At 37.2% G+C, this 27,011-nt stretch overlaps 3 protein-coding genes across 7 annotated transcripts in view; 2 read left to right on the forward strand and 1 right to left on the reverse strand.

Annotated features, from left to right (window-relative positions):
• The window catches only part of LOC106786635 (dedicator of cytokinesis protein 3), a 37,115-nt gene extending 35,567 nt beyond the window's left edge, over positions 1 to 1,548 (forward strand). For both annotated transcript variants that reach the window (XM_014748237.1, XM_014748238.1), the window contains 3 exons: positions 101 to 462; positions 547 to 890; positions 959 to 1,548. In XM_014748237.1, coding sequence (XP_014603723.1) covers positions 101 to 462; positions 547 to 890; positions 959 to 1,129 — 877 coding nt within the window. In that variant the 3' untranslated portion in view covers positions 1,130 to 1,548. The remainder of the gene's footprint in view (positions 1 to 100; positions 463 to 546; positions 891 to 958) is intronic.
• LOC106786634 (protocadherin-like wing polarity protein stan) lies at positions 428 to 21,411 on the reverse strand. Of its 2 annotated transcripts, XM_014748236.1 has the most exons (14): positions 21,324 to 21,406; positions 13,207 to 18,447; positions 11,584 to 13,137; positions 10,667 to 11,507; positions 7,618 to 10,586; positions 5,994 to 7,526; positions 5,342 to 5,914; positions 4,817 to 5,243; positions 4,488 to 4,725; positions 4,097 to 4,414; positions 3,431 to 4,010; positions 3,136 to 3,142; positions 2,773 to 3,002; positions 428 to 508 (listed from the first exon to the last, which is right to left on the reverse strand). In XM_014748236.1, the coding sequence occupies exons 2-13, from the start codon at positions 13,650 to 13,652 to the stop codon at positions 2,991 to 2,993; spliced, it is 9,498 nt and encodes a 3,165-aa protein (XP_014603722.1). In that variant the 5' UTR covers positions 13,653 to 18,447; positions 21,324 to 21,406; the 3' UTR covers positions 428 to 508; positions 2,773 to 2,990. The 2 variants fall into 2 exon arrangements, with proteins under 2 accessions (XP_014603722.1, XP_014603720.1); XM_014748234.1 differs by lacking the exons at positions 428 to 508; positions 3,136 to 3,142 and having other exon boundaries at positions 2,895 to 3,002; positions 13,207 to 13,779; positions 21,324 to 21,411.
• LOC106786638 lies at positions 12,679 to 25,036 on the forward strand. Of its 3 annotated transcripts, none has more exons than XM_014748246.1 (5): positions 12,679 to 12,743; positions 22,806 to 23,078; positions 23,200 to 23,635; positions 23,981 to 24,221; positions 24,307 to 24,713. In XM_014748246.1, exons 2-5 carry the CDS (start codon positions 22,845 to 22,847, stop codon positions 24,623 to 24,625), a joined length of 1,230 nt encoding a protein of 409 aa, XP_014603732.1. In that variant the 5' UTR covers positions 12,679 to 12,743; positions 22,806 to 22,844; the 3' UTR covers positions 24,626 to 24,713. The 3 variants fall into 3 exon arrangements, with proteins under 3 accessions (XP_014603732.1, XP_014603733.1, XP_014603731.1); XM_014748247.1 differs by lacking the exon at positions 12,679 to 12,743 and adding an exon at positions 24,925 to 25,036 and having other exon boundaries at positions 22,551 to 23,078; positions 24,307 to 24,443; XM_014748245.1 differs by lacking the exon at positions 12,679 to 12,743 and having other exon boundaries at positions 22,551 to 23,078.
• The last annotated feature ends 1,975 nt before the right edge of the window (positions 25,037 to 27,011 follow it).

Below are 27,011 nucleotides of genomic sequence, written 5' to 3' on the forward strand. Positions count from 1 at the left end.
AAAGAAGATATTTCACTGATATAAATCCTCTTTCTTATTCATCGACGATTTATTTTCTTTTATTTTCTATCTGTTACATATTAGATTGTTAAATTTTCAGTTCACCATTGCCACCCTTACCTATCAGCGAGAAACAACGGCCAGCAACTTTGGAAAACGTAGGTTCGAGAATGTCTCATGCTGAGAGCGATGGTCTACCGGAAGACGAAAGATTTTATTCTAGAGTCGATGGTGCACCACCACCTATTCCACAAAGAGAAGTAAGACCAAGATCTGTGGGTTATGGGACAACCCCACCTAGACCAACTCATCAAAGAACTCTAAGTAAACCGTTAAGCCCGAAATTACCATTAAGGCATTCTTTGCCAACTCCAACTGACGGGGTAGATCAAAGCGGTTTGAGAAGTTCTTGGAGTGAACCTGGCCCAGAATCAGCACCACCGTTGCCACCCAGAGGTTGCAGTAAGTTCCCTTCCTCGAAAAAGAAGAAGAAGAAAAGAAAACTCTCCTGTTGAATAAAATAATAAATTCTAGTTAATATTTCAGCTCCTGATAAAAGAGACAACAATACCAACACTGTCATACCTCCTGCACCACCAAAACGATTGGCATACAAACGTAATACGGAATGGAGTACTGATGATGATTCAGAAACACAAAATGAACCGAACGATCTTCGAGACAGCGGAATCTCAACGACTAGTTTATTAGACTTCCAGTCTCACTTAACTAATCTAAATAATCTCAGTTACGAGGATTCTGAACCACGCACAAGGTGTAACGATATAATGAACATTTCGCCACCGTCTATGATCAATTCTCTCAATATTTCTACTTGTAGTTTCCCTAGTGGTACATTCCAGAATTCAAATTCACTTTCTGTTCAGGAGGTAAAATTCAAAATTCAAAATTTAGTATATGATTGAGATCAGATTAATATTTTAAATGTAAATTATAGGTAAGTCCTCCACCGATTCCTCCCAAAGCTCATCAAGACATCCCATCCGCGCCATCAACTTTGGAAAGGATGTCGAACCGATCAGGTGGTTACCATGGACACACGGAGAATTACTCCGTACCAAAAATGCAGACCCTGTCCGTGGCATCGGACACAGAGAGTACTGTGTAGCAATGAAAAATCTCCTAGTCTTTAGCGATTAGTCATAATATCATTATATAATAATATTAATATTAATATTAATAATAATAATAATAATAATAATAATAATAATAATAATAATAATAATAATAATAATAATAATAATAATAATAATAATAATAATAATGTGTAAGTGCCATAGTCCGGCAAATCCGATATCTTGAATAGTTCGTTGTTAAGATTAAGTATAATTACAAAAAAAAAAAAATGATTCCGACGATTCCATGATTGGTAATGACGATGGAAATGACATGATGATTACGAAAAAAAAAAAATGCAAGGAAAATGGGGAGAAAAAAATATTGAAAAATAAAAAAAAAAAGGAAAGAAAGAAAGATCGAAGGATTTGTTTGACAAATCATTTGCACAACATTGGAAATATACATATGCAGATAGTATTTAAGGATGAGTCTATTGTCTAATGTAATCTAAATGAAATCTTCTATGGCGTAACAACATACGAAATGGATTATACCCACCTGCGTATAAAAACGTACCTTAGCAAATGCACCGTGTTCTAGTGCGGTAAATATCGATTAAGGCTATTATTTATCTATGATTATCTTTACTTGATGATGATAATCTGTGTGCCATGCAAAAATAATAAAAAGAAAAAGAAAATTATAAAATAAAATATAAAAGAAACAATAGTAACACCGAGCCAAGATCGATAATGAACTAAAACACTGGAACAAACGGTGCATTGGACTTTATTTTAAAGACAACGTTCTTCCGAGTATTAACCTAGCTATATTTTGTAATTTATTTATATTTTCAATAAGGAATAAAAAGTCATTTTTATCAATAACGATCATCGACTAGTATATAAATATTCGAGCTTTTATGTCGCGAATTTTTTAATCATTTTTTTTTTCTTTTTTTTTTTTTTATTATCGAGAGAGATAATAATCGCCATTAAGAAGTCAGAAGGCAAAAGGATTATCATTCGTCGTAGACGAGGGTATATAAATTATATTTTCTTTTGCACATACTGTTTCTTCTTTTTCGTTTTTTTTTCTTTTTTTCTTTCCATATAAATATATACAAAAGTACGAAAAACGCGGCGCAGTTTTGTACGATGCGATGCAATGCGATGCGATGCGATTCGACTTACGTTATCTCTCATGGCATGTTAGAAAAGAAGATTGTAAATGCCTACAACGTATATATAATAGAATCTAAATGGTAGAGATTGAAATAGAAAAGAGAGAGAGAGAAAGAGAAAGAGAAAGAGGAAGTAAAATGTATACATTGCACGAATATTCAATGAAGAAATTAAATTACGACGGGGGGGGGGGCAGTATGATGCTAAGTACACTAATGATAAAATGAGCTAGAGATCAGTTTCTCATCGAGCGTCCGACCATTTCTCAATTATCCTTTGATTTTGTTAATCTTTTTTTTAAATGTAATTTAATATAAATTTGTATTAAAACGGACGCTGGATGCCACGTACTCGCAAAGTTGGAGCTCTAAATCCACTCGAATTGAAATATAACAAGCGTATCAACAGGCACTCACACATACGTGCTAATTAAAATATGGCTAAGTTTATAAGTACAGTCATGGCCTCTTCTTTCTTAAAACTTATCGATCTACATCCGATGGCTTACGATTTTTATTTCAATCGTTCGAATTTATTTATCCTTCTCCTCCTCCTTCTCCTCCTCCTCCTTCCAATGATTTTGTCATAATTTCATTATTCGAGCGATGGAAATGATCGATCGAAGCCATTTCGAATTCTAATCTCTAATTCTTTTTTTAATTTGTACGATATTTTTTTGTATACGCGACAGAACGTCGCGATGGCGATCATACAGACGTTTCCGCGTTAGTATCCTTCCTGTAACACAACAAAATAGTTACTAAATTAAGTCATTCTATTTTAATACAAACTATAACAAATTTATATTCAGTTAGGATCTTTGAGTGGATTCCAACGTGAGTAGGAATATCGTGGGGGAATGCATGCTTACCTCCTCGCTGATCGTTTCATTTGCCAGGGCAAGCATGAATAATAGAAGAAAAATAGAAGATTAGATTAAAACGTCCCAGCACCATCTTTTGCAATGAAAAATATTAATGGGAAAATTAGAGAACGATGAAAATGATATTATTGGTTAAACCAAGGAATACTTTGGATCAGAAGTATGTAAAATTTTGGATTATTTCTACTTCTGAATCTTTCCATGTTAGAATTGCATCAGGATTGAACATCACTTAGAACAATATTATATTTTTTACTATCTAATCGAATTAATTTGTACTCACTCAGTCTCAGTGATCGTCTGCTCGTATTGCTGTTGTTGCTGCTGCTGTCTCAGAGCCGCCAATTCGTTGCTATGTTGAAGATCGTGCGTCAACGAGCTGGACAATATCCTACCACTCATCGGTAGAATAAATTCTGGTGCATCCTCCAATACAGTTGGAGTGATCTTGCCTCTTTTCAAACTTCCGTACCTTTCGGAACCACTCATATTGTCGTGTTGAGATCCATGCAAACTTTGACCTCTCTTCAAGCTACCGTACCTCTCCGAACCACTCATGTTCTCGTGATTAGAATTCTGAGAATGATGGCTCATGCTCGAAGCGAGAATTCGTGAAGACATCGATAACATGTACGGTGTTGGTGATATCGTATGATCCTCTTCGGCAGTATACGGGAAAAGATACTTTTCACCAACGTGATGTATCTTTTCTTCCCCTTCAGAATAATTTTCGTCTAATTGACTCTTTTGCGGTGAACTCATCTCAGGATATGGTAAAGGATTTGGACTGGACGTTTTGTTGGAGGCCATCTCGTTATCTGACATTGTACCACCTGACCATTGACTCCCTCGCACGTCCATCACTGACAAAAACGAGTTAAAGATCGCGTTCAATTATTATTTTATATTATTATATTACCGAAAATTTATATTGGAATAAATTTTGTACCATTGGATGAAAGATAGGCTTCCGGTAGTTGGGAACTCCATCTCGGTGCATAAATCGGTTTTATATTAGGGAATAATTCAGCATTAGAACAAAGTATGTTCAAGTGTTCGGCAGGATTACTGTGTATGTTTGGAAGATAGCTGTGAGCTACTGGTTGTTGAGCCGAAACACCCATGTTCCTGTGAGATCTCGAAGTAACGTCGTCTTCATCAGAACTGTGCGAACTAGCAAGATCTAAACTTCTACCACCGCCTTCGGCTTGAGAACCGTCGGAATCGGATTCAGAATCTCTCCGTGGATTTCTCGATTCACTCGACTCTATATAATTAATTTATATAATTGAATAATGATCGTTTAACAAAGTAAGATATGTAAAAGACAATTTACATACCTTGCCGAGGATGTACAACCGATCGTTGACTCCTGGACGACATGTAAGGGTCTCGATCGCTATTGTAATTGCTGGTTGATGTTGACGTGTGTCTCAAATGTGTATCACTGCGGTAAGGACTAGAACCAGTTTTATTTGTACTTCGAGAAGTCGTACTACTTGTCGATACGCCAACGTGAACTCTTCTACAAACTGATTCGGCCCCACTATACGTCGACGAGTAAGCTAATGCCGATCTCTGCGAATTATCAAACGATTCTCGTTCAATACATATGTTAGTAATTTAAATATTGATGTGATTAAGATGTTAATTAGCGTAAGAAACTCACCGAATGACCATTAACATTTTGACTGCTGCTTCCATTGCCCATGCTGCCTTCCAATAAAGGTGCCTTTTTCCCAATACATCTCAAAAGACTCAGGTACAGGTTCCTTCTAACTCTTCCATTGATGAAACAATATCCAATTAAACTGAACGCAGCGTGAACGACAATTGCAACACTGAGCAAATACGATAAAGTCGGTGACGTTTCGGAAGCGTTCAACACTGCCAAAGTCCAAATGGAACCAAGCAAGGGCAATGATGCAACGGATAACCAAAGTAACGTTCTCAAGTTACCAAAACCCATAATGTGTTCTTTCAATGTAAACGCTGCTCTTATGGACATTACAAGAATACAAAAGTTAACGAACACTGCTACGCAAACTGGTCCTATCAAAGACCAAATTACTGTTTCGTATATCGACAGCCAACAACTGTAAATTAATATAATAAATAATATTTCTGCGAATGTGATTAATTAATAATTGTATATATATATATATATATAAATAATTCAAGCATCAATTCTTACAAGTAGAAATTTCCGTATTGATCCGCCCTGACACCGATAGTCAAACCAACGATAACTGCAGGCATGCCATAACCCATTGTATAATAAAATCTCATCTGTCCATGATTGACGTCCCTCATTTCAGTGAGCATTCGATAAAGATGAATAGAATCGACCAAAGTCCAAGCAAAAGTACTTAGCCAAGCGTAATGCAAACCAATAGCTGTTAATTTACATGGAAATTCATTGGTGACCAATGGACTTCTTGCTTTCAAAGCAATCAGGTACAACGTTTCGCCGAGGAACACGCAGAGGACGAGATTTTTGTGTATGCTGTTTGAATTTGTTCCTGTGCCACGTATCAAAGCTAAAATGAGCAGAGCTGAAAGTAAAAGTGGTAGGGCGAGCATGAAAGCACTGTAACTTGTAACATCCTCTAACAGGGACGGTTCAGGCACGTATTCGAGATCGAGTACATCCGTTAACACAGCGAAAGTCGACAACTGTAGGCAAGAACAATTGACGATCGAACCATAGGATAAGCTATTGTCCTCCACTTCCGTTGTACATCCCATTCGACTCCATTCTCCGGTTCTGTGTGTTGTACAGAATGAATATAAAATGAAATACCTTCTCATATTCAAACGAATCAAACACTATTGACTTTACTTACCCTCTTGCAGTACTCCAATGAACACACTGTGGATTGGTTCTCGTCTTAAAATCATCGTTTTCGCTAAGCCACAGTCTTACTTGAACTGGCGATTGCAATGGAATTCCAGTCATCGATTCGTAACCATTTTTGGACGGTACTAACACAGATACAGTCATCACAGGTGATCCTACCGATACTTCAACACCCCATCTAACAGCCACCGAATCATCGAATCGTTGAGGTAGAAGGGAGCCTAATTCTTTATATTGCACGTAACTCAATACAGCTTTTTGATTGTTTAAACTATTTTTCACATTCAATTCTCCCTGAACCAATGGTTTAATACCCAGTATATTCAAAGGTACTTGTATTTTGGAATGGGTGTCGAATCTCTTTGGATCTGCCATGTAATTGTTGTACTTTGGAAAACTTATCGATGGCCCGAAGTGTGTAATTGAACTTAGAAAGGTTGAAGTATCGGGTAAAACAACTTTTCGATCAGCTTCTGATGGTCTTGCAGTGGACATCGAAGGATCCTCTTTGTATTCTGATGCTTCGAAACCGAAAAGACTTTCGGAAGTTACTATATCCAATCCAAGAACTATATTACGATCAACCACTTCGAAGGGACTGGTAAAAGTATCATGCTGAGACGAAGTCAAAGTGTTCAAGTATTTGGCCATTGCGTTTAGAATCTTGTCGGGATTGTCGCCGTTGAGGGATTCGATTCTCATCCAATTTTCGATATATTTCTTCTGTAAAATTGCACTAGCTATACCAGCGAGATTAGCCACGTAATCTTTGTCTTGACTGTGAGTTAAATTAAGACCAATGAGACTCTCCTCGTAACGAAGCAATGCGATTAGTAGAGATTCAGCAACGAGTAAATCGGCACCGTACATGTTTTTCGTCATGTTGGCAGCATCATGTACGTCCTTGGCTAATTTCACAGCTACATACGTATTCAACATAAGATCTTCAGCCTCTAAAGCAGCTAATTGATGTCTCTGTTCAACGAAAGCTTTTGATGTGCAATTGAAAAGATCGGGTGGTTGCCATCCCCCAAGTTTATCATCGCAAGATCTCGAGGTTTTTCCTTCCGCTGTATCGGGACAATCCTCGATAGCTGTCATTCCAAATTTAGTCCTAGGCCACCATAAACCTTCTGCATAAGACCTTGGACAACCATCATAGATCACCTCGCAGCCTTGTAAAGTTACTTCTGCATATGGATTTGGACAAGCTGTACAAGATCGACCGATAACACCAACACGACAACGACACTGGCCAGTTTCTGTATCGCAACGTGGCCCGAAACTTCCAATCGCGTAACATCCACAGGGAATGCATTCCTTTTGACCCGGTGGTTGATAATGATTCTCTTTACAATAACATTCGCCAGTTGTTTTATTACAAGCTGGATCGTAGCCTTTAGACTCGTCACAATGACATGGTCCACAAACTGGCGATCCCCACCATGTTGCTGGACAAGGTTGATCAGCTTTTATCTCGCAATAATCTCCAGAGTATTCCGGCGAATTACAATCGCACCTATATAAAATTAAATATAATTAAATAAAGTATTAATTAAAAATATATATGTGTTTAAAACTATGTGAAAATTCAATGAAAATTAACGTACTTGTATCCTTTGTGAAATTCTTTATCCTCGATGCAAGTACCAGTATTGTTACAAGGATTTAAATCGCAAACAAGTTCGCAATTGCGTCCAACTCTACCAGCTGCGCAAACGCATTCACTTGCTTGCCATTTCGTCATACAAATCGATGCTTCGGGACAGTCTATGCTGCAGACTGCTTCGGATATGCAGCCAGTTTCGACGTTCTCTTGAACGGTCGGTCGTTGCAATACACTTTGGTTTGTACCGATTCTAAGATCTTGTAGACAACCATCGTAGAATGGTAAATCAGTATTTATTGATTGATCTGGACCACCAACTAAAATTCTGCCCACGTAGAGTCCTTGCAATTTCGCGGGTAAGACTGAAGTCAAAGGTTTATCGCGATAATCCATGTCGAGAGAAACGTGACCACTCTGCCAAAGTATTTCGAGCCTGTGCCATTCGCCATCAGCAATATTATTCCAAGTTCTAATGATGTCTGTGCCATCCAACGAAGCAACCAGTTTACCATCGCGAATCTCCAACAGAACCGAACTATTTTGTCCAATTTGTACTGCCATAACGAACGCATGTTTCGCTCTTGTCCTTAAACTGAGTGCCGTCAGCCACGGTAGTTGAATCGGTCTGAGAAGTGGATTGAAATTCAACAAACCATCGCCGTGAAATTTCCATGGTTTCCCAACTTCTTCTTCGCATGTTGGGCCAGCGAAATTTTCTATACACTCGCAAATAAAACCGTCCCAGACTTCGCGACACTCGCCGTTGTTTTTGCAAGGAAGAGATGAGCAAAATGCATTCTTTTCTGGACAACCAGCGTTAGTACCGTTGTCTGCGACGAAAGAGTTAAGATCGACAAATACGTGATCGATGTAAAGATCACTGATACACCCAACAAAGTCTTTCGTTCTAACTGGAAAATTGGAAGGAATGGCAGGTAAACCACCTAATTGTAAAGGTCCTGTTAAATCTAAAAATCGATGACATGTCTCGGTGATAAGACTGCAACGATCTTCGAGTACTTGCTCGCTTCTTCCGGCACAAGCCCATTTCGGACCTAATCTTTCGCCGTGTTCTAATGCCAAAGCAACATCACAATTGTCCAAAGAAATTGTTACTGTCTTGTTAATGTAAGATACTTCGACTTCGTGCCATTGTCCGTCGGATACACCTCCAGGAATTTCAGCCGATGCTCTAGTAATCTCATCCCCAAGCGAGAAACTAAATTGTACGTGCGTTTCGATTATCTCCAAGGCCACGAAGTCATGTTTTTCGTTGTAACGACCATTGTAAAGAAGCAGACCGTCGGATGATTCCGTGGCAAATCTCAGTCTCACGTGAAGTCTGTGGCGTTGTTTTAACGAGGCGAATGTAAGAAATGTTGCTGGTCCAAAACTACGAGCTTTCAGTTCGCACAAGGGAGTGACATTTTCTAAAGCTCTTACCGGACATCCTTCGCAAGTAAATCCTCCTGTGTTCTTAATGGTGCACTGTGAACCACCTTTACAGATGCCTGGTTCGCAAGCATTTTTTTCCAATGAAATTTGACAATTTTCTCCAATATAATCTGATGGACAAGAACAAGCGTATCCGCCTTCTCTTCGATAACATGTCCCACCGTTCTGGCAGGGATTGGAATAACACAAATTCACTTCTGTATCACACAAGTATGCTTCTCTGCTACCAGTAAAACCTTTAGCACATTTGCACGCGAATGTGGTAACTGGATAAATTGGTCGAAAGAGTACTGTATCGCTGCTAGCGAAACCAGAAGCATTCCCGAATTTTAATACAGTTAAACACTCTTCGAAATTGAGACAAGGTTCCCTTACGCAAAGATTATCGTCGAAGGGTAATACTGTGACAGTTGCAAGCCTCGCCAGAATTCCTCGATTTAAATAAACTCGTTCTTGAAGAAATTGCGGACTGTAAAACTCTTCGGATGTACCTGGTTCGACTTTACGAGCCGAGAAACTGACGTTCAATATCTTCCCTTGCACATTTGCATCCTCCTGAATGCTAAATAAAAAGATGTTTTCTCTGGGACAAGGTATAATGGCAGCAAGACCATCTAAAAAATATCCTAACAGCGGACTAAGGAAAGCTTCGACCGTCATATCATCGAGTCTGACTGTTATCGAATTCAAGAGCATCTCGTCTGTGATTAATCGTACTGATAGAGTCATGGTAGCCTTTGCTTCATTGACACCATCAGTTACAGATACCTCCATCGTAGCAACTCGTGGTACATTTGTATTTAATTGTGGAGAGAGACGGATTTCGCCTGTCATCTTATTCAAATCTATCAGATTGGCATTGTTACCAGCGAGAATACTGTAAAGCAATTTATCGGTAACGTCGGCATCTACAGCCGGTATCTTGCCAATTGGAGAGGTCGGGAAAAAATCTTTGAAGTTATTGAAAATTATTTGAAAATCTTTCAGTACTGGTGCATTGTCGTTGACATCTGTTACCATAATTTGCACTAAAGCATCCGATCGTAAAGGTGAGGAAGCTGCTCGAACAACTAACTCGAATTTCTTCTTTGGTGATTCGTAATCAAGCTCTTCAAGAGTAACCAGTTCTGCACGATCACCACCTGGTCTAACATTCAATGCAAAACTTTTGGAATCCTCACCACCGATAACAGAATACGTGACAACAGCATTGGGTCCTTCGTCAGGATCGTGGGCGTAAATCTCGCCCACGGTCGAACCTACTGGAGAATTTTCTGCGATGTAAAGTATGATTTTATCGTTTTCAAATGCTGGAGGGGAATCATTGACGTCCTCGATCTTTACGATGACTGGTACCACCGAAGATAACGATGGTGAACCTCTATCAGCAGCTACAGCTTTCAGAGTGTACCTTGCTACGGATTCTCGATCTAATGATTTGGAAGTTCTTATTATTCCTGTGGTTGGGTCTATCGTGAAGGCATCGTCTCCGTTATCTTCTAACGCGTATCTTACCTAAGGTAAATTCAAATTAATATAATTTTAAAATATAGAACAGATATTTATTACGTGTGTATAAAGACGAACAATCTTACCCTGCCATTGAGATCTATATCTTCATCGGTAGCAGAGACTTCGAGCACACTCGTGCCAAGCAGAACATCTTCGGGTATCGAACCTTGGTATTGAGGAGCTTTGAACACTGGCGCATTGTCGTTAACGTCGGTGACTGATATCTCGATGTCTGTAGTATCAGATAGAGGTGGAACACCACCATCTCTAGCCGTTACAGTTAACACGTAGCCTGGAACTTTTTCACGATCAAGTGTTCGAGTTGTAGTAATGGCACCGGTCTGCGCATTGATCGTAAACTCTGCTGCTTCTTGTTCACCTCCGTCTGTTCCAAGACTGTAAGTAACTTGAGCATTTTTACCAACGTCGGAATCGGTGGCACTGACCACCAAAACGGTCGTACCAATTGGTGCATCTTCAAACACCGAGACCGAATAGGGAGCATTTTCAAAAACTGGTGAGAAATTATTTGCATCGGAAACGTTCACGTAGACCAGAGCAGTGTCGGTTCTTCCACCACTGTCAGAAGCTGTTACAGTCAATACGAATCTTTTCTCCTGTTTGTAATCTAAAGGTTGAGCCACTGTAATCAAGCCGCGTCCGTTCTGAAATGCTATCGAAAATCGACCTCTTGTATTGCCTGCAGTTATCTCATAATGTATCTTTGCATCTTCGTCAGGATCTGTTGCGGTAACAGATGTCACAGGAGTGCCTGGTGGATCATCTTCCGACACTACAGCGTCATAATTTTTTGGATCGAAGTAAGGATCGTTGTCGTTTACATCAGAAACTGTTAGAATGACAGTGGCACTTGCGGATTTTGGTTCCTCGCCTGAATCTGAAGCGATTACCGTGAATTGATACCTGTGGAAATTAAAAAATCAATTTTATAAGAACAATCCAAGCCCCTACTACGATGCTACAAGATCAAAATAATTACCTAGAAAATAATTCACGATCCAATTGTTTAGTAGTATAGATCCAACCGGTGTCGGGATTAACAGTGATGGGAAAATTTTCCGTAGATGCGCCGGAGAAGTCACGAGAAGCTATGACGTATTTAATCTGTGCATTAACACCTTCATCAGCATCGTAAGCCTGTACTTTGAGTACTGAATAACCAATTGGAACGTTCTCAGCAACTGTATCTTGGAAATGACTGGTGTAAAATCTGGGTGCATTGTCATTGACGTCTTTTACGTGAACCAAGAGTTGAGTAGTGTTTGATCTCGGTGGTGTTCCACCGTCTTGAGCTCTTATGACGATTTTATAACTCCTCATTGATTCGTAATCCAAAGGCTTCACGAGAATAACATCCCCACTCATATTATCGATGGAAAAAGGATTCTGCGTGTTACCACCGATTATTGCGTATCTCACAGCAGCATTATTGCCCGCATCTGCATCTGTTGCTCTTATCCTAGCCACGATCGGATTCGAAGTATAATCTAGATCCTCTGGTAATGATACAGAAAATGTACGCTCAGTGAACTGAGGGTAATTGTCATTGTCGTCGAGAACACGAACGATCAGAGTGGCATTCGAGGTTTTACGTATCGACGGTGGGGTTGCCAAGTCGGAAACACAAAGTATCACAGTGTAGATCTCGGTTTTCTCTCTGTCGAGTGGCATCCTCGTAGTAACTACTCCAGAACGTGGATCGATTCTAAAGGTCGAGGTATCTTCAGCGTGAACAGTTGTATCATCGCCGCTTGTCGAGACGATCGAGTATTCGACTTCGGCGTTTCTGCCGGTATCCTGATCGGTTGCTTTTACTATAGCGACAGTCGAACCAACTGATACACCTTCTCTAACCGATGCATCGTATTCTGGCCACTCGAAGCTGGGAGCATGATCGTTCGCATCTAATACGTTCACTTGAAGAGTCGTGGTACCTGTCCTTGGTGGAAACGAGTCGTCCACAGCCAATACTCGGAAGTAATGAACATCGACGTTTTCTCTATCCAATCTAACACGTGTGGTTACTCTGCCAGTAACTGGGTCTAGTACCAATAATGTTTGAGAACGAGAATCCAAGATAGGACTCATGGAATATCGTACTGTACCACCTTCGGGATCTCTAGCACGAAGAGACGTCACGTAAGTACCTGGTTCCTTTTCTTCTTCGATCGCTGCGACGTAGAGGTGCTGCTCGAAATACGGCGATTGATTTTGTAACTCTCTTCTAACTCTCCTACCAAGATCGGTATCGTCGAGTTGTTGATGATGGAATACGATCTTCAAACGATGTTCCGCATCCGCTAAATGAGACTCCGCAGCACACCTCAAATACATAGACACAGAAATCTTCCATAAGGGATCTACCAGACACTGTTCTGAGGCCGAGACTAAATCACCGCCTGCTCCTTCGATTAAAAAACGAGGATCCGCGACACCACCCCATCTGGTCTCGCATTCTTTCAGTGCAGTCTGTGGTAGGAAATCCCTAAGAGCTGCGACGAGTTGCGAGGTTCTCAAACAGACTTCGATGAACCTGTAGGTTCATTTATTTTATTAAAAAGAGAGATCGAATTGAATATAAAACGAGTAAACGAACGATTACCTGTCCGTAGTTGGCATAGCATAAGAGGCCAAGGTCTCTGCCATCCATCCTCTGGTAGCAGCAAGATCTCGATTTTCTTCCCCACAACCAGTTATCAATATTCTCAATGGCAAACTATAATAATCGATGGTTGGTCTGCCTAATCTCGAACTCGTGGAGTCCACGTAGAAGGTAAAAATTCGAGGATATTGAAGACCCTCGCAACTCAATTGCTTAGCCAACGTCACTCGACCAGTATGTGGATGAACCTTGAGAAGTTTCCTTGCGAACCATGCTGTACGTTCGTCGGAAACTTCGTACTTTCGACGACCACCTAACTGCGGTACTCCTGCCTCGAAAACAATAGTACCAACTGGCGTACTCGAGGATAGTACAGCTAGGTAACCTTCCACGAGTGGCCATAGTGTCGCCAGACACACAGGCAGAATCCATTTCCAGGTTGCCATTACACCCTCTTAATACTTCTACCAAGCTAGCCTTCACCTTGTATCTTCATCCAGGTGTCCGCCGTCCCATCCTCGCCTACGTTCTTCTTTCTTCTTCCGGGTTCAACGTACTGCCATCTTGTACTATCTATAATTCCAACAAATATTGATTATTTTTCTTCACTTTCTTTAACAATACCATTGCATCATATTATATCAAACTGTAAGAAGAACATTTTTACGGATAAAAATGTATTTGAATCGATCGTATAGAAAATCTGCAAAGTATGCATTTATATATATATATATAAATCGTGAGAATATACAAGTTTACACGCACGGATATCGTATCCTACCATCGTTTTAATAGTTTCAACCGTTCCTACTACGTCCTTGCAATTTACTAATTAATACTCCTAATAAGGAACTACGAGCAACAGCTTTTGCAGAACAATCGGTGCATCTTTAAATTCGCACGAGATCAAGATAGGCTAATGCGAGTACGATATTTTCTTGTATTTTCCCCCCTCGACGAAAGTTATCAAGAGAATAAATTTTCGAAGGACAGAATAAAATTGTCATCGAAGTTGTTGAACATAGAATAGATATCGTTCATTCTTTTCTGATATTCTCAGATTTCAGAATATTACGGTATCACGTTACGAGTCTCCAATGTAATAGGAGAGATCAAGAAAAGCCGTTCACCTAATTCCAAAGCCACATACTTTTATCCTCTAGAAAGAATCACGTTAAATTCATTAATCCGAACTATCCAGAGAAATTTCTCGACGTGCAAGTCATATCTTTCCCCCTTTGCTCTTTTACAGAGAGTATTTAACCCGCCCCAGAACGTGATTCCGCCAAGGAAAAACGTGGGAATACGTGCTTCCGTTTTACAGTTCTCTGCACCTTTCAAAGTACCTCTTCTAACAGGGCCAAGAGAAACGCAATTTTTATTTAACTATCTTTATTCCAACATAAATTACTTTATTTCCATTAAAAAAGAAAATCAATATAACAATCAACAAAACAATTTTCTAATAAATGGATCTAATCTAAATAAAATGAACTATTATCTTTACCTACAAAGATCATATCTGCTGTTATTAGAAAATAAATGAAATAAAGAAAGAGAATCTACTACTACTACTACTACTAATACTACTACTACTACTACTAGATCAAAGTTTCTATAAAATAATCAAACAGAGCGAGCAAATAGAATCGAGGACGGTAGGAGCAGTCACTCGAGTCGGTTTTTTCATCTTATGTTCATCTTATTGTCCGGTTGGGTACGCTCATTCGTCCCCTAAGAAGAAGATTCTCGCACTCGGCTAGTTGACCGCGTCTGTTCTGGATGCACCTCGCCCGGAGGGTATAAACGATCCGGTTCTCTCCAATCCCAATGGCCGATGTACCACCAGCACCAACCAATCCCTACGTTTTCAACTTGAGAACAGGTAGAAGACGATAGACTAACATGACCGAGGAGCACTCTACCTCGATCGAACAAAACGAGAGATACGAATGAAAAAGATATACCAAAGGACGAGTCCAACGAAGAAAGGGGGAAAGGGAAAGAGAGAGAAACAGGGAGAGGGAGAGGAAGGGGGGAGGGAAAATCGTAAAGGGCCGTCTCATCTCGTTTCTCTTCTTCACGGCCGCTACAACACCACTATCTCTGTCGATTCTCTCGCGTTATTTTACACGACGTGCATCTACAACACACATAATTGATCCTAATTCCTATCGATCGTATTTTAGATTACACGTTTATCTATACTATTTATAGTACAATGTTTAATTGCAATAGTGTTATATATAGAAAGATGATGTTACACATTGAATAACTTAACAATGATTTTTAACGCGAATATTTGTCGTCATACGGGTGCCAACAAGTATTCCCAAATTCTTCTCAATGATCGAAAGAAAATTTCGAAGAATGCTATAATATATTGACGCTATACTGCCCGTGAAACTATTAATTAAGCTGAGGATGGTTTAATACCAAGTGGAATCCGGTCCAAGCAATTATCTCGAAGGAACCTTTCGAAAGTTGTTGCGTTGTCTGAACAAGAACCAACGAGACTAACTCTTTGCCTGCTGTTTTTTTTTCTTTTCTTTTCGAAGATTGTAGCCTTGTTCGAAAAAGGGCCTCTTCTCTAAAGAATAAATTATCTATCTTTTTTTAATAGCTATCATATATATATATATATAGAGAGAGAAAGAGAAAGCGTATAATTATGGAATTAAAATCAAAGAAACATTTCTTTAAAAGGAATAAAATAAATTAGTTAACTATTAGTCGAATAATATTGGGCTTCTTTTTTCTGTATAGATAAAACCATAAAAATGAGTCTAGAATCACGAATACTTGTCATACGAAACGACTTGGAAGAAGATGATCAAGCTTACAATTCGACCCTTAGTCTGCGAGTCCTAAAAGGTCCCTTCGAGAATTTGACCCTTTTTTACTTGAAGACGTAGGTGTCATCCTCTTTTCTCTCTTTATTCCGATTGACTATGGTTTCCTCGAACTCGAACGACTACGTCCAATCGATTTTGAATTAGTTCAAACGGCCGTAAAAGCTAATTACCTAACACGTACCTTTGTAAACTTCATTCTTAGAACGCGTGGATACGTTTTAATGGTATTAACTGACCCGTAACTTGTTACCAATCGACCGTTGTCATAAATATCATCATTTATCAATTAGATCTCTACTTTTTCTTTTACAAACTTATAAAGAAAAGTAGTAAGTAAACTATTCTATCCAATTTTTCGAAAGGGGATTAGATTTTAATCTATTAATCTGTTGTTTCTAAATTAAATTGTAAAACAAATAATTCCTCGTGATTTTTAGACTAGAAACAATTTCGTTCTCTTATACGAAGGAGTTTGAAAATAAATTATCTGGCAATCCTTGCTAGAAATACACTTGTCACAGATCAACGAATTGATAATAGACTTTAATATAATTCTTACTTTCTCTAATGCTATTCAACAACCAAGAAGACTATAGAAATCTTGCCAGTCACGCAATAACGCATCCACGATTGTCTCAATGTCTTAGTAATAATCTAAAGAAATATCACTATAGTGGTGTATTTTTATCATACAAATATGAACGCTATTTATTATTTCCTAAAACGTTGCCAGGTGGATTAGAAGAAAGATTTTAGGATAACAAAGAATCGATCCAAAAATTAGGGAGAAACGTTGAAAGCTTCTTGGTAAAGAAAAAGATACAAAAAAAATGAAACTATGCACGCCATGGTAGATTCGCCGGAAGGGAAGTTTTGGGTAATGTCTGGACGTCGTCGGCCTTCTCCTCCTCTTCTTCCTTTTTCTTTTATGTTTCAACCCTCGTCCTTTTTTGTTCGTTCATCTGCCTCGAACACGCGAGGGACGGCTACGCATAGCTATTACAATAACCGGTGTACGCGGTTCTCCTCTTCTTCCTCAAGGCCACGACAATCAAAGTCGAAAAGATATAGGCGTGCACCTTGCCAAGAGGAAGAAGAACAAGAACAAGAAGAAGAAGAAGGAAGAAGAAGAAGAACAAGACGAAGAACATTTGCATGATTACGAGTACGATGAAACCTCGTTTTTTTTCTATCTCTCTCTCTCTCCTTCTATTACAATATGCCAAATATTTTTATTCTTATCCAAATTTCAATTTAATATCTAACATAAGCTATATCAAAAACTCGAGATCATTTTCGAAAGTGTAATGGGTTAATATATTTTTTATCTATTTGTTATTTTAATTAAAACGAACGTATAAATGATTGATGACAATCCTACGAATTAAAAGACTGTTGTTGTTGCTATTACCGTAAATCTTTTCCCATGAATGATGTCTCATGCTAATATATATACGAATGAAAGAACATATTTTTCTAGGCAAATTTCCAAGTTGTTAGAAAAGGCTCGTTGTCCGATCACAATATAAACCGTTAGGTGGAACGCAATAGTACAGACTGTAGCTTCCTTAACGGTGAGTTACAGGAAGAGATGAAAAATATAAAAAACTTGTGGATATTATACCTAAGAACGTATTTTCTATATAGAAAAATATCTAAAGAATATACTCTGAAGACAAGATGATATTACATTTTCTATCAATGATAACAAAAAAATGTTAGAATAAATATGGTATTTCATTATAATCTTTTATCAATTTATCGTTAATTGCTCGTAGCGTCCAACGGTGAAGTAAACGAGTAAATAAACTCATCAGACCATTAAATCTGTTTTACCCTAGCGAATCAACGGTTTTCCTCCTTCTTTTTCTTTATTTCTTATGAATTTCTTTCAAGAGATTAGAATCAAATCTAAGTGGTCATAATAAATCACACGGTCTTTTTAACTTAAATTAGTATAAAAACTATTTGCTATCTATCATTGACGTCGATATTTTAAATTGAACTTTGAACGTTTGAAATTCTTCTATATATATATTTGAAAAAAAAAAGAAAATATTTAACTAAAGAGGAATTTAATACATTGAATATAAATACTTAAAGAAAGAAAGATAGAGAGACTTTAACGAGCAAATAGAACATATGCTACACACAGATTAAAGTCTCTCGACCTAAGAAGAAATAAATTCCCTTTTGAATTCCATCGTAATCCGAATAATAAGGCTTCGGTAATCGAATTAAACTGACGGATATTAACGAATATCTGTCCCTCCTTTTTTTTTCTATCCTCTCCTTTTATTTCTTCTTCGATTTCATTTTAGCAATCGAACGGCTTCTTGAATTCTAATGTGTCTCTCGTTTTTTTCCTCTCTCTTAACAGTTTTACCTATTAGAAATAAATAAATAAGACAATTAATCTCGGATAGAATTAATCAACGAACATATACAATATAAAAATATGAAATAACAGTGTAATTTACGAAGTAATTGAAAGGGATAATTATAAAATCCATACGAGAGGGGATTTGTTTGAAATAAATAAATTGAATAAATAAATGAGATCTGGATAGATTGTTTTAGCAAGTGATTCAACGAGGATTCAACGACGTTTGCAAAGGGTTCAATGATGCTCCTTGTTGTAAAGGAAACTTGAAAAGCACTCGTGTGCATTCTGTACACCGTATCAGTCGCAACTGTACCATGGACGAGATGCCTGCCGCGGATAAAGGTTTCACGGAAGAACGTTCAATTTTATGGAACCTGTTCCCACCGAGAGAGACTCCATCTTCTCTCTCTTTTTCCTCCTTTTTTTTTCCTCTCTTTCTCTTTCTCAAACGGGTTTACTTAGATGCATACATTTCATGGTTATACGCATACGAGGGACGCCTTTAAAGCTCGTAAATTAACGTTTCATCGTTACGAGTCTTAACCAGGGAATCCGAAAATTCGTAATATCTTAATTAAACTCTACACCTCTTCGAGTGAAATCATCAAAATTCCCTAACTCGGTATCGAAAAAAATCAAATATCAACCATAACTGATGATTAATAATTATGACAACTGTGCAATAGTTAATGATAAATCAAGTTATCGAACATATATGTGAAAACGAACAAAAGAAATAAACAAAAATCGTATTACACGTTAACTCTTATCTTCATCTGTCAATATGTTGCCAGACCAGCACATGTATACATATTCTTATTTTATTTTATTCAATTACTTCATCTTTCAAGCATCCGTGTTCAGCAACTATCCTTCCTACTTATCGCAGATCTCGCAATAATTTATAAATGGCAGGCTTGTGCAGATCTTATAAGACGTCGTGAAATCGACAGACAAGCCATTTCCCTTTTCATAATTTTAAATAATAATTATCCGAGAGAGTAATTTGTATTAATACAAATAGAAATACAAATGGAAAATGAATTTACTTAACACAAATCTACCCTCTCTTTTAGGGGTCGATCGATGGGACGACTCTTCTCCTCTTTTTTCTTTTTTAACGAGGGAGGAAAAGTGAATAGAAACGAAAAAGAGAAGAGAGAAAGAGAGAGAGAGAGAAAACAATTGAGTCGAGAATTGAAGCGGTTTACGCTTCACCACGAAAGAGTACCTTCGAGTTTCGAACGTATGCGCGTGACGCTTATGAACGCATCGAGCTCGAGTAGAATGAAGAGAAGAAAGGAGGGTAAGAAGGAAGAACAAAAAAGAAAAAAAGAAAAAAAAGAAACAAGAGAATAGAGAAGTCATTCTTCTCCCTTTTCTCTGGCCAGGGGTGAGTGACTCACAAGCTGTAGCTTCGACGGTGCACGTCGGGACGCCTACCCTCCAAATATTGATTCGCTTGGTGCTGCGAATGAACGCGTGGCGAGTCAACCCCTACTTGTCTTCCTTCAACCCCTCCTACTCTCCCTTTTACTACATACATCAATCTTTCTAACCAGTCGGAAAGAGAGGGGATAGACGAACAAAAATAAATCTCTTATATTTTTGTTTGTTAATTTAAAAATAAATGAAAAAAAAAAAAGAAAAATCAATGTTGGTATTTTCTCTATACTGCAAATTGTTACAACAATTTTCTTTTAGGTAATGTAATAATTATTGTTTTAACAAAAGAAAATGTTTTCTAGATGATTCTTGATATTTCGTTGGAAAGCTTTGATTATAAGCAACGTCTAATTGGAGTAGTAATTAGAGTGGACAAAAATGGGGAGGAGAAAAAGAAATAAATAAAAAAAGAAAGAAATAAAGAACCATCATGTAAGGGTCTCGAGTCTATTGAACTTCTCATCGGTATTTCTCGGTCTTCCTCGGGTTCTCTTTTATTTTCTTCGCCCTCGATTTCACCCCCCACTTTTATATAAACGAATGGTGGGTGGTTGGTTGCTCCTGCGAGTATCGACCGACGCAATTTCTATGTCCATGCTCGAGCATACTTCGTATCTTTCAAAGAATGAATGGACAACGATAATAATAATGATGATGATGATGATGATGATGATGATGATGATGATGATGATGAAAAGAACTCTGACGAGTCTACGATCGATCCTTTTTGCACCTTTTAATATAAATAATTACTATCATTTATGAGATCAATAAGAAATAGGAAAGATTTACAACAAGAAAAAAGTGATAAAAAATTGATGAGTTTTCTCTCACGTTTTTACCAAGCTCGTGATCAATTTTCCAAGTCTACCCTCGAGTGATAAAAATGTTGAGAGAAGAGGATTGAGACTAGCGTCGGCGTTGAGACCACTCGAGAAGTCGTTACTCCCAAGAGAGGACGTCGAATTGGAATAACATAAGAGAAGAAAACGTCTCTACATGATGTAAACCAATAGAAAATATTTAAAACAAAACAGGATGATTATAATATTCTCAACGATTTAAATGACTAGAAATAATTATAAAGAAAACTTAATCAAAATGAGAATCGTTATAATAAAACGATATTATCATCTAGAACTCTATGTTCCTCTTTCATTCTTTATTTCATTTCACGCAAGTCGCGTCCTGTCTTTCTCGTGGGAACTTTTGGAATGAACTCTGAAGAAAAAGAAAAGTCAAGTATAATCCAAAGGAAGGAAGGAAGGAAACATAGGCATAACTTAGCCGCGTGCGAGCGTAAAGATCTAACAAATCTTTCCCTACTTTGGTATAGATACCGTACAAGGACGAGGAAAAAGGGACGCTGATAATGTTCAAGAAAACGTATTAAAGAAGAGTAAAAGAGGACGTTGAAAAAGGTCACTCACCGGTCCGTCAAGGTCATCCGTTGCTAAATCCTTCATATTTCGAGTAGCTCGTCCACAGTGTCGATTTCAAAATCCAGACACACTTTCACTCCAAGGACTCATGAAAGATCAATCAATTTGAATACTCGGCGTACGTATGTAGTATGTGTGACGGAGAAAGAGAGAAGCTACGTTCTACCCCTTTTATTCACGTGTACGAGGAGTTCACTCAGAACCGGTTCGCAAACTAACATTGTTTTCTTGTTTTTTTTTTCCTCAGAAAGACAGAGAGAGGAAGAGAAAGAGAAAGAGAGAGAGAAAGAGATCTTCTTTTCTTCAAACACTCTAAGATTTTTCCTTTAATTTCTTTGATCACCTTTTTAGACAATGGGAAAGGGGGAAAAGAAACAAATGAATTATTTCACTCTCTTCTCTTATAGTTAAAATGAGACTTTTTTAAAAGAACGATGAACTCCTGTTTGCAAGGATGCACGAGTCCTTTTAAAAAAATGTAAAAAATAAAAGGAAACACACTCACTTTATTAGCCGGCTGTGCCAACGACAGCGTCGCGATCGTACTAACGTCTCGACTGTCTCTTGCACGAGGCACACGCGCGTCCTCCAGGTGCTCTCAACGTTGCTGAAGGCGAACCACCTCTCTACTATACGTGCAATGTTCAAGAGAACCATTGCTATACGGGGAGCAAGTAAAGGTGGAGCCGTCTAGCGGTTATACGATGATCCTGCAAAATGAAGAACTTAGTCAATACCACCAGGATAGAAGACAACTATCAATTATAATCTTTTTTGCAATGAAAAATCATTAACTTTCTAACGTTAGAAACGAGAATGTGTGATCTATTAAACGAATAATATTCTTTAGAAAGTAGTTTCAATCTAAATATTTAACCCTTTGCTATCTAAGTTAATGAACGTATTATTAAAAAACATATGAGATGCATCGAAATATATTTAATTTATTGATACGAACATATATTTCAATGAATAATATCTGCACTAAGATCCAGTGAATTTTTCTTTAAAAAACCGCGCGTCGATAATTACGTTAATCAAGGAAGCACCATCATTACTGGGAAAATGAATAACAATAAATCATGAGAAATTCATGAAAGATAAGAGAGAGAGAGAGAGGAAAGGAAAGAAGATCGAACGGGACGCGTTTGAAATTCCTGACCGTCTCGTGCGAGGAGTAAGCGTTTCGTTCTGAATGCAAATGTGTTCTACGGAGACGAGGAGAGCATGATTTTGTATATACAACTATACTATACTCTTCCTTTCAAGAGCAACAAGAGTACATAGGTCCTATTTTGTTCGTTGCGCCACCTGCTATTTTTTTCTCTCCTGCCGATTTCAATGGCTGTTGAGAAGTGCACTTGGCTTTCTTTTGTTTCGATGCTAATAGAAATAAAAGCATTGACTTGACTTGATTTGACTTTTAGCTGTTAGCCTCTCAAATAATATTCTTTTTATTATTATTATCAGTATTTGTAACTCCTGCATTTACCTGAACGATTCTGTTTGATGGAGGAGAAGAAATATCAGGATGAAAGGAAGATCATTTCTTCTCGAAAAACTATCGATTGTCCCTGTCCTGATAGCACCAAATTTGGCAATAAAAAATGTCGAGAAATAGACGTGGATTACGTTGTAAATAAATTGCACGAACTGATATCCGATCCGGTAACTCAAAATGATGTATCACGAATCTCTAGACTGTTGTACGATTATCAGGAATATCTCAGCGATCGGGCTTACGTATCCTTTCAACACATGAAATTTAAAATTAATTAATAAGTTATAATTATACATGAATATACGATAATCTGCGTTGTATTTTTACCTTCTTTAATTATCCCTTTCCTATTATTTTAATTAGATGGTAAAACATTTACCGAAGGTAATCAAAGTATTAGAATTCTTAGCAACGAATGCAAATAGCGTTGAAGATTATCATTCACATCTCGATCGGATGCTAGAGTTTTCTAATCGTCCACCTCTTTTGGAAAGCACCTATCAGAGTCTCGTTTGTTTAGACATAATGGAACAATATTTTACATTATTTGGCTATCTACTAACAATCTTACCTAACGAACAAGAGCTCCTTAAAGTGCACGAAGCCCTTCGTTCTTTATTAATCAGGACTGCGCCGGCTGATTCTTCCGTCGTCAACGCTGAACTTTGTCGTACTGCTATGGAAAGATCGAATCTGTCCTTTAGGGTAACCGAAATATTCAAATATACTTCCTCGCCGGAAGCATATTCTAACATCTTGGAGTTGGTCTTCTTATTATCTTCCGTATCCTGTGTTTCTTGTAAGTAAATCTTCGATGTTTCGCCCTCATTATTTTCCTATACAAAAGTAAGGTTTCAATATATTACGTTCAGTATAGGTTTCAATATATATTAACAAATATCCTCTATTGAAGTTTCATCAATAAAAAGGAAGAAACTTATGGGATACAATCTAGTATAAAGTCTTAATTTATTTTTAATCTACGTAAATCAAAAAATATGTGCACAACTTGAAGGAACATAGTCTGGAATCATTCTTAATACGAAATTTTACAATATAAAAAATCGTCGATAAAAATTAATTGAAGTTTTCAAAAGAAACAATGACTAGAAGCTAATTGCGAACTGACTTTTTACAAACTTAGGTCACAAGATGTTGGAAGCAGGTATCCTGAATCCCCTGCTGATTAGAATGGACCTTTCTTACTCGACCCAAGTGTTTTGTAAATCCCCACCAGATGAGCCTTTCGAAGGAGACGAGTACTCAGACGATACAATGTCTTTGATAATGAATATCTTATGGACCCTGACGAGATCTATTTTACCTCCCAAAGAAGCACCAGTTGGTCTCAAGGATCTTGGTCCTCCAACACAATGCGCTATGTGGTATCATCCCCCCTTTCTTTCTTTATCCTTTTTATGTACACCAACGCGATAAAATTGCAAGTAAAATTTCTATCTTTAATTTCAGGGGTCTTCGTTATGCATTTAAAAAACAAGTTGACAAAAGTCAGAATTGTAAATTGAATGCAAAACTTCGAAACGAAATGGCGTTGCTTATTCTTCTGATACTTCAAATTTTTCCACGTTATATCATCATCAGCAGTGGTATAGCTAACGATGTTCTATCATTTTTCAATGGTTGTCTTTCTGGACAAATTCGTGTCTGGTCTAAGGATATCAAATTTCTTGCTAGCAAAGAGAATCTCGTATTTTTCAAAATACTTTTATTGATAGTTTATGATTTAACTGAGATCAATGCCTCTATCCCCGTAAATCATTTTCTTTAATACGATTGTAAAAATATTACTGGGAGAGAAAAAAAATATTAGAAATAAATTGATTTCTTTAGATCATGATCGAGCAAGATGTTTTGCCATTAATACTTCGTTTCATTGATTTGAATTCAAAATCTATTTGGAGTCCATCTCAATTCTGGCATCTTTTTGAACACGCGATATTTACTTTGACCGTACTGGCACCAAAAATGTCGGATGAATTTGTTAACAATGATGGAACTCAAAAGTAATTCAACATTTAACATTTTAATTGGACATATATACTAATTCATTTCAAGTGAACTTTTCAGATTGATTTCAATCTTGAAATGGTGCGCGAACTCGAATGAATTTGATTCGAAAAATACGATGAATTGTACCAAAGCAATATGTTCCATCGTTCTTTCCAAGAATCCTGTCATGTTAAAAGATTTTCGTGAACAAGAAGTAATTCTAACTCTGCTCAGTGAGTGTCCAAATTTTTAATATTATACCAAAGAAAATAATAGCAACTCTGAAAAATATTCTAACACTTTTTCCTAGATCTTATCGATCGTATTTTACACATGAATACATTAACAATGGAACATCAAAGGATTATGACAATCATTCTCATCGCTGCAGACGAATTAATTCGAAAAGAATCAGAGCTACGACTTTTATACGGAAACCAAAATATAATAATCATAAGAAAATTGTTAGATAGATGTTTCTATTATCGAAAAAACGATGATTTTCACGTAGACCAACGGTAGGATTTAACAAAAGTTAAATCAAATAAATATTACGAATAAAAATGAGATAAAAATAATGAATGATAGTCTATTACTAGCAATTGGTTCTTATATTTGGGGCTCCATAGTACCATGTCCAATACACGTGAAGAATTTTGTCGATAAGGGAACAGTTTACACCATAATCGACGTGATCGAAGTTACTTCAGCTCCTGTGAGATGTTTGTTTCTTGGTCTGCTATCAGACATTTGTGAAAATATATTTTGTGGTCACTTTTTATGCACTTGGCGTGGTATGGACAAAAATAAGGGATTTATGTCTTTGTTAACAAAGATTTGGAGAGAAGAAGAGAAAGAAATTGGCGTGAAGAGACGATCAGATGGCACAGTTGAAGGTGCAATTTCAATGATCGATCGATCATTGACAAACTAATACATTTTTATTAACAATTGTTCATTTGTGTAGATCCTGAGTTACCGCAGATGGGTGTCAAACAATGGTTTGACACTTATCACAGCAAACTTACGTACAATGTTAGTCCTACATTGATCGACATGATTGGTTCGGCTAGATCTAAGGTTTATGCTATTTGTCAGATTATCGAAAGGTATGGAGAAAAATACGAGATGGCTAAAAATCATTACAAGATTCTATTCGATGCTTTACCTATCGAAGATCAGGTAAAATAATAAAAAATAATAATTTCTATCGAAGGATCGTAATTATAATCATTTTTGTATTAGATCACAATGTCTAGCATTAATCTTTACTTTCGATTAAAAATTGGACAAACTTGGGTCGAGATTAGCAAATATTTAGCTCAACTTGGTGTAACACCATTAGGAATGGATGGTCAAATTATGTCTCTAATGACGCAACGATATCATTCCTGGGGTCTTTTTATTCAGGAACGTCAAAGGAAACTTAATGCTAATGTTAAAAATATCGAGGAAATCGAGGAAAAGAAAGAGTATGCTAGAATTCGTGATTCCATGCTTGCACCAACATTCGATGCTCTCGATGAGATCGAATATATTCGAAGAACATCTGACAGATCTTACATGCTAAAAAAGAAAGATTTACAAAATCAAATGGTGAATGAGTACCTTCGCTTTCCTTCGAATGCGAATATAGAACAGTGTCACAGAACATTTCAAGAAAATATTAATGTTACGGTACGTTTTAATTTAAAACAAATTAAAAAAATATGCGTGGCCTTCACGTGCGATAAAAGTGAAACTTGTTCGTATGTACAATGAATGCTTTCCTTAGAATCGTACGCTGTTACGTTTAGTAGATTTTTCCTTAAAAATTATTGATAGTATTAGTATTTTGCAGTATTACAAATAACATATTAAATGAATTTAACTCTAAATCAATTAATTAAAGGAAATGTATATTGCAGTTTAAAAACACAGTAAAATTTTCCTGTAATATAAGTAAAGTGCACTAGTGCATTATAATAATTGTTAATTAATCGATGCTTATATTTTTGATTGTTTAAACTAAAATAAGCTGATTCTAATATACATACTGTTCTATCTCATGCCGTTTCATAAAATTTTATCGTTAACATCGTCTAACAAGTTTCACTTAAAAAAAAAAAGAATTTATAACAAATAGATATCTTACGTGTCTTCTTCTTTTTGCAGGCAGTTTTTGA

Source organism: Polistes canadensis, unplaced genomic scaffold (assembly GCF_001313835.1).
Source record: "Polistes canadensis isolate GaletaPanama2010 unplaced genomic scaffold, ASM131383v1 scaffold_79, whole genome shotgun sequence".
Classification (NCBI taxonomy): domain Eukaryota; kingdom Metazoa; phylum Arthropoda; class Insecta; order Hymenoptera; family Vespidae; genus Polistes; species Polistes canadensis.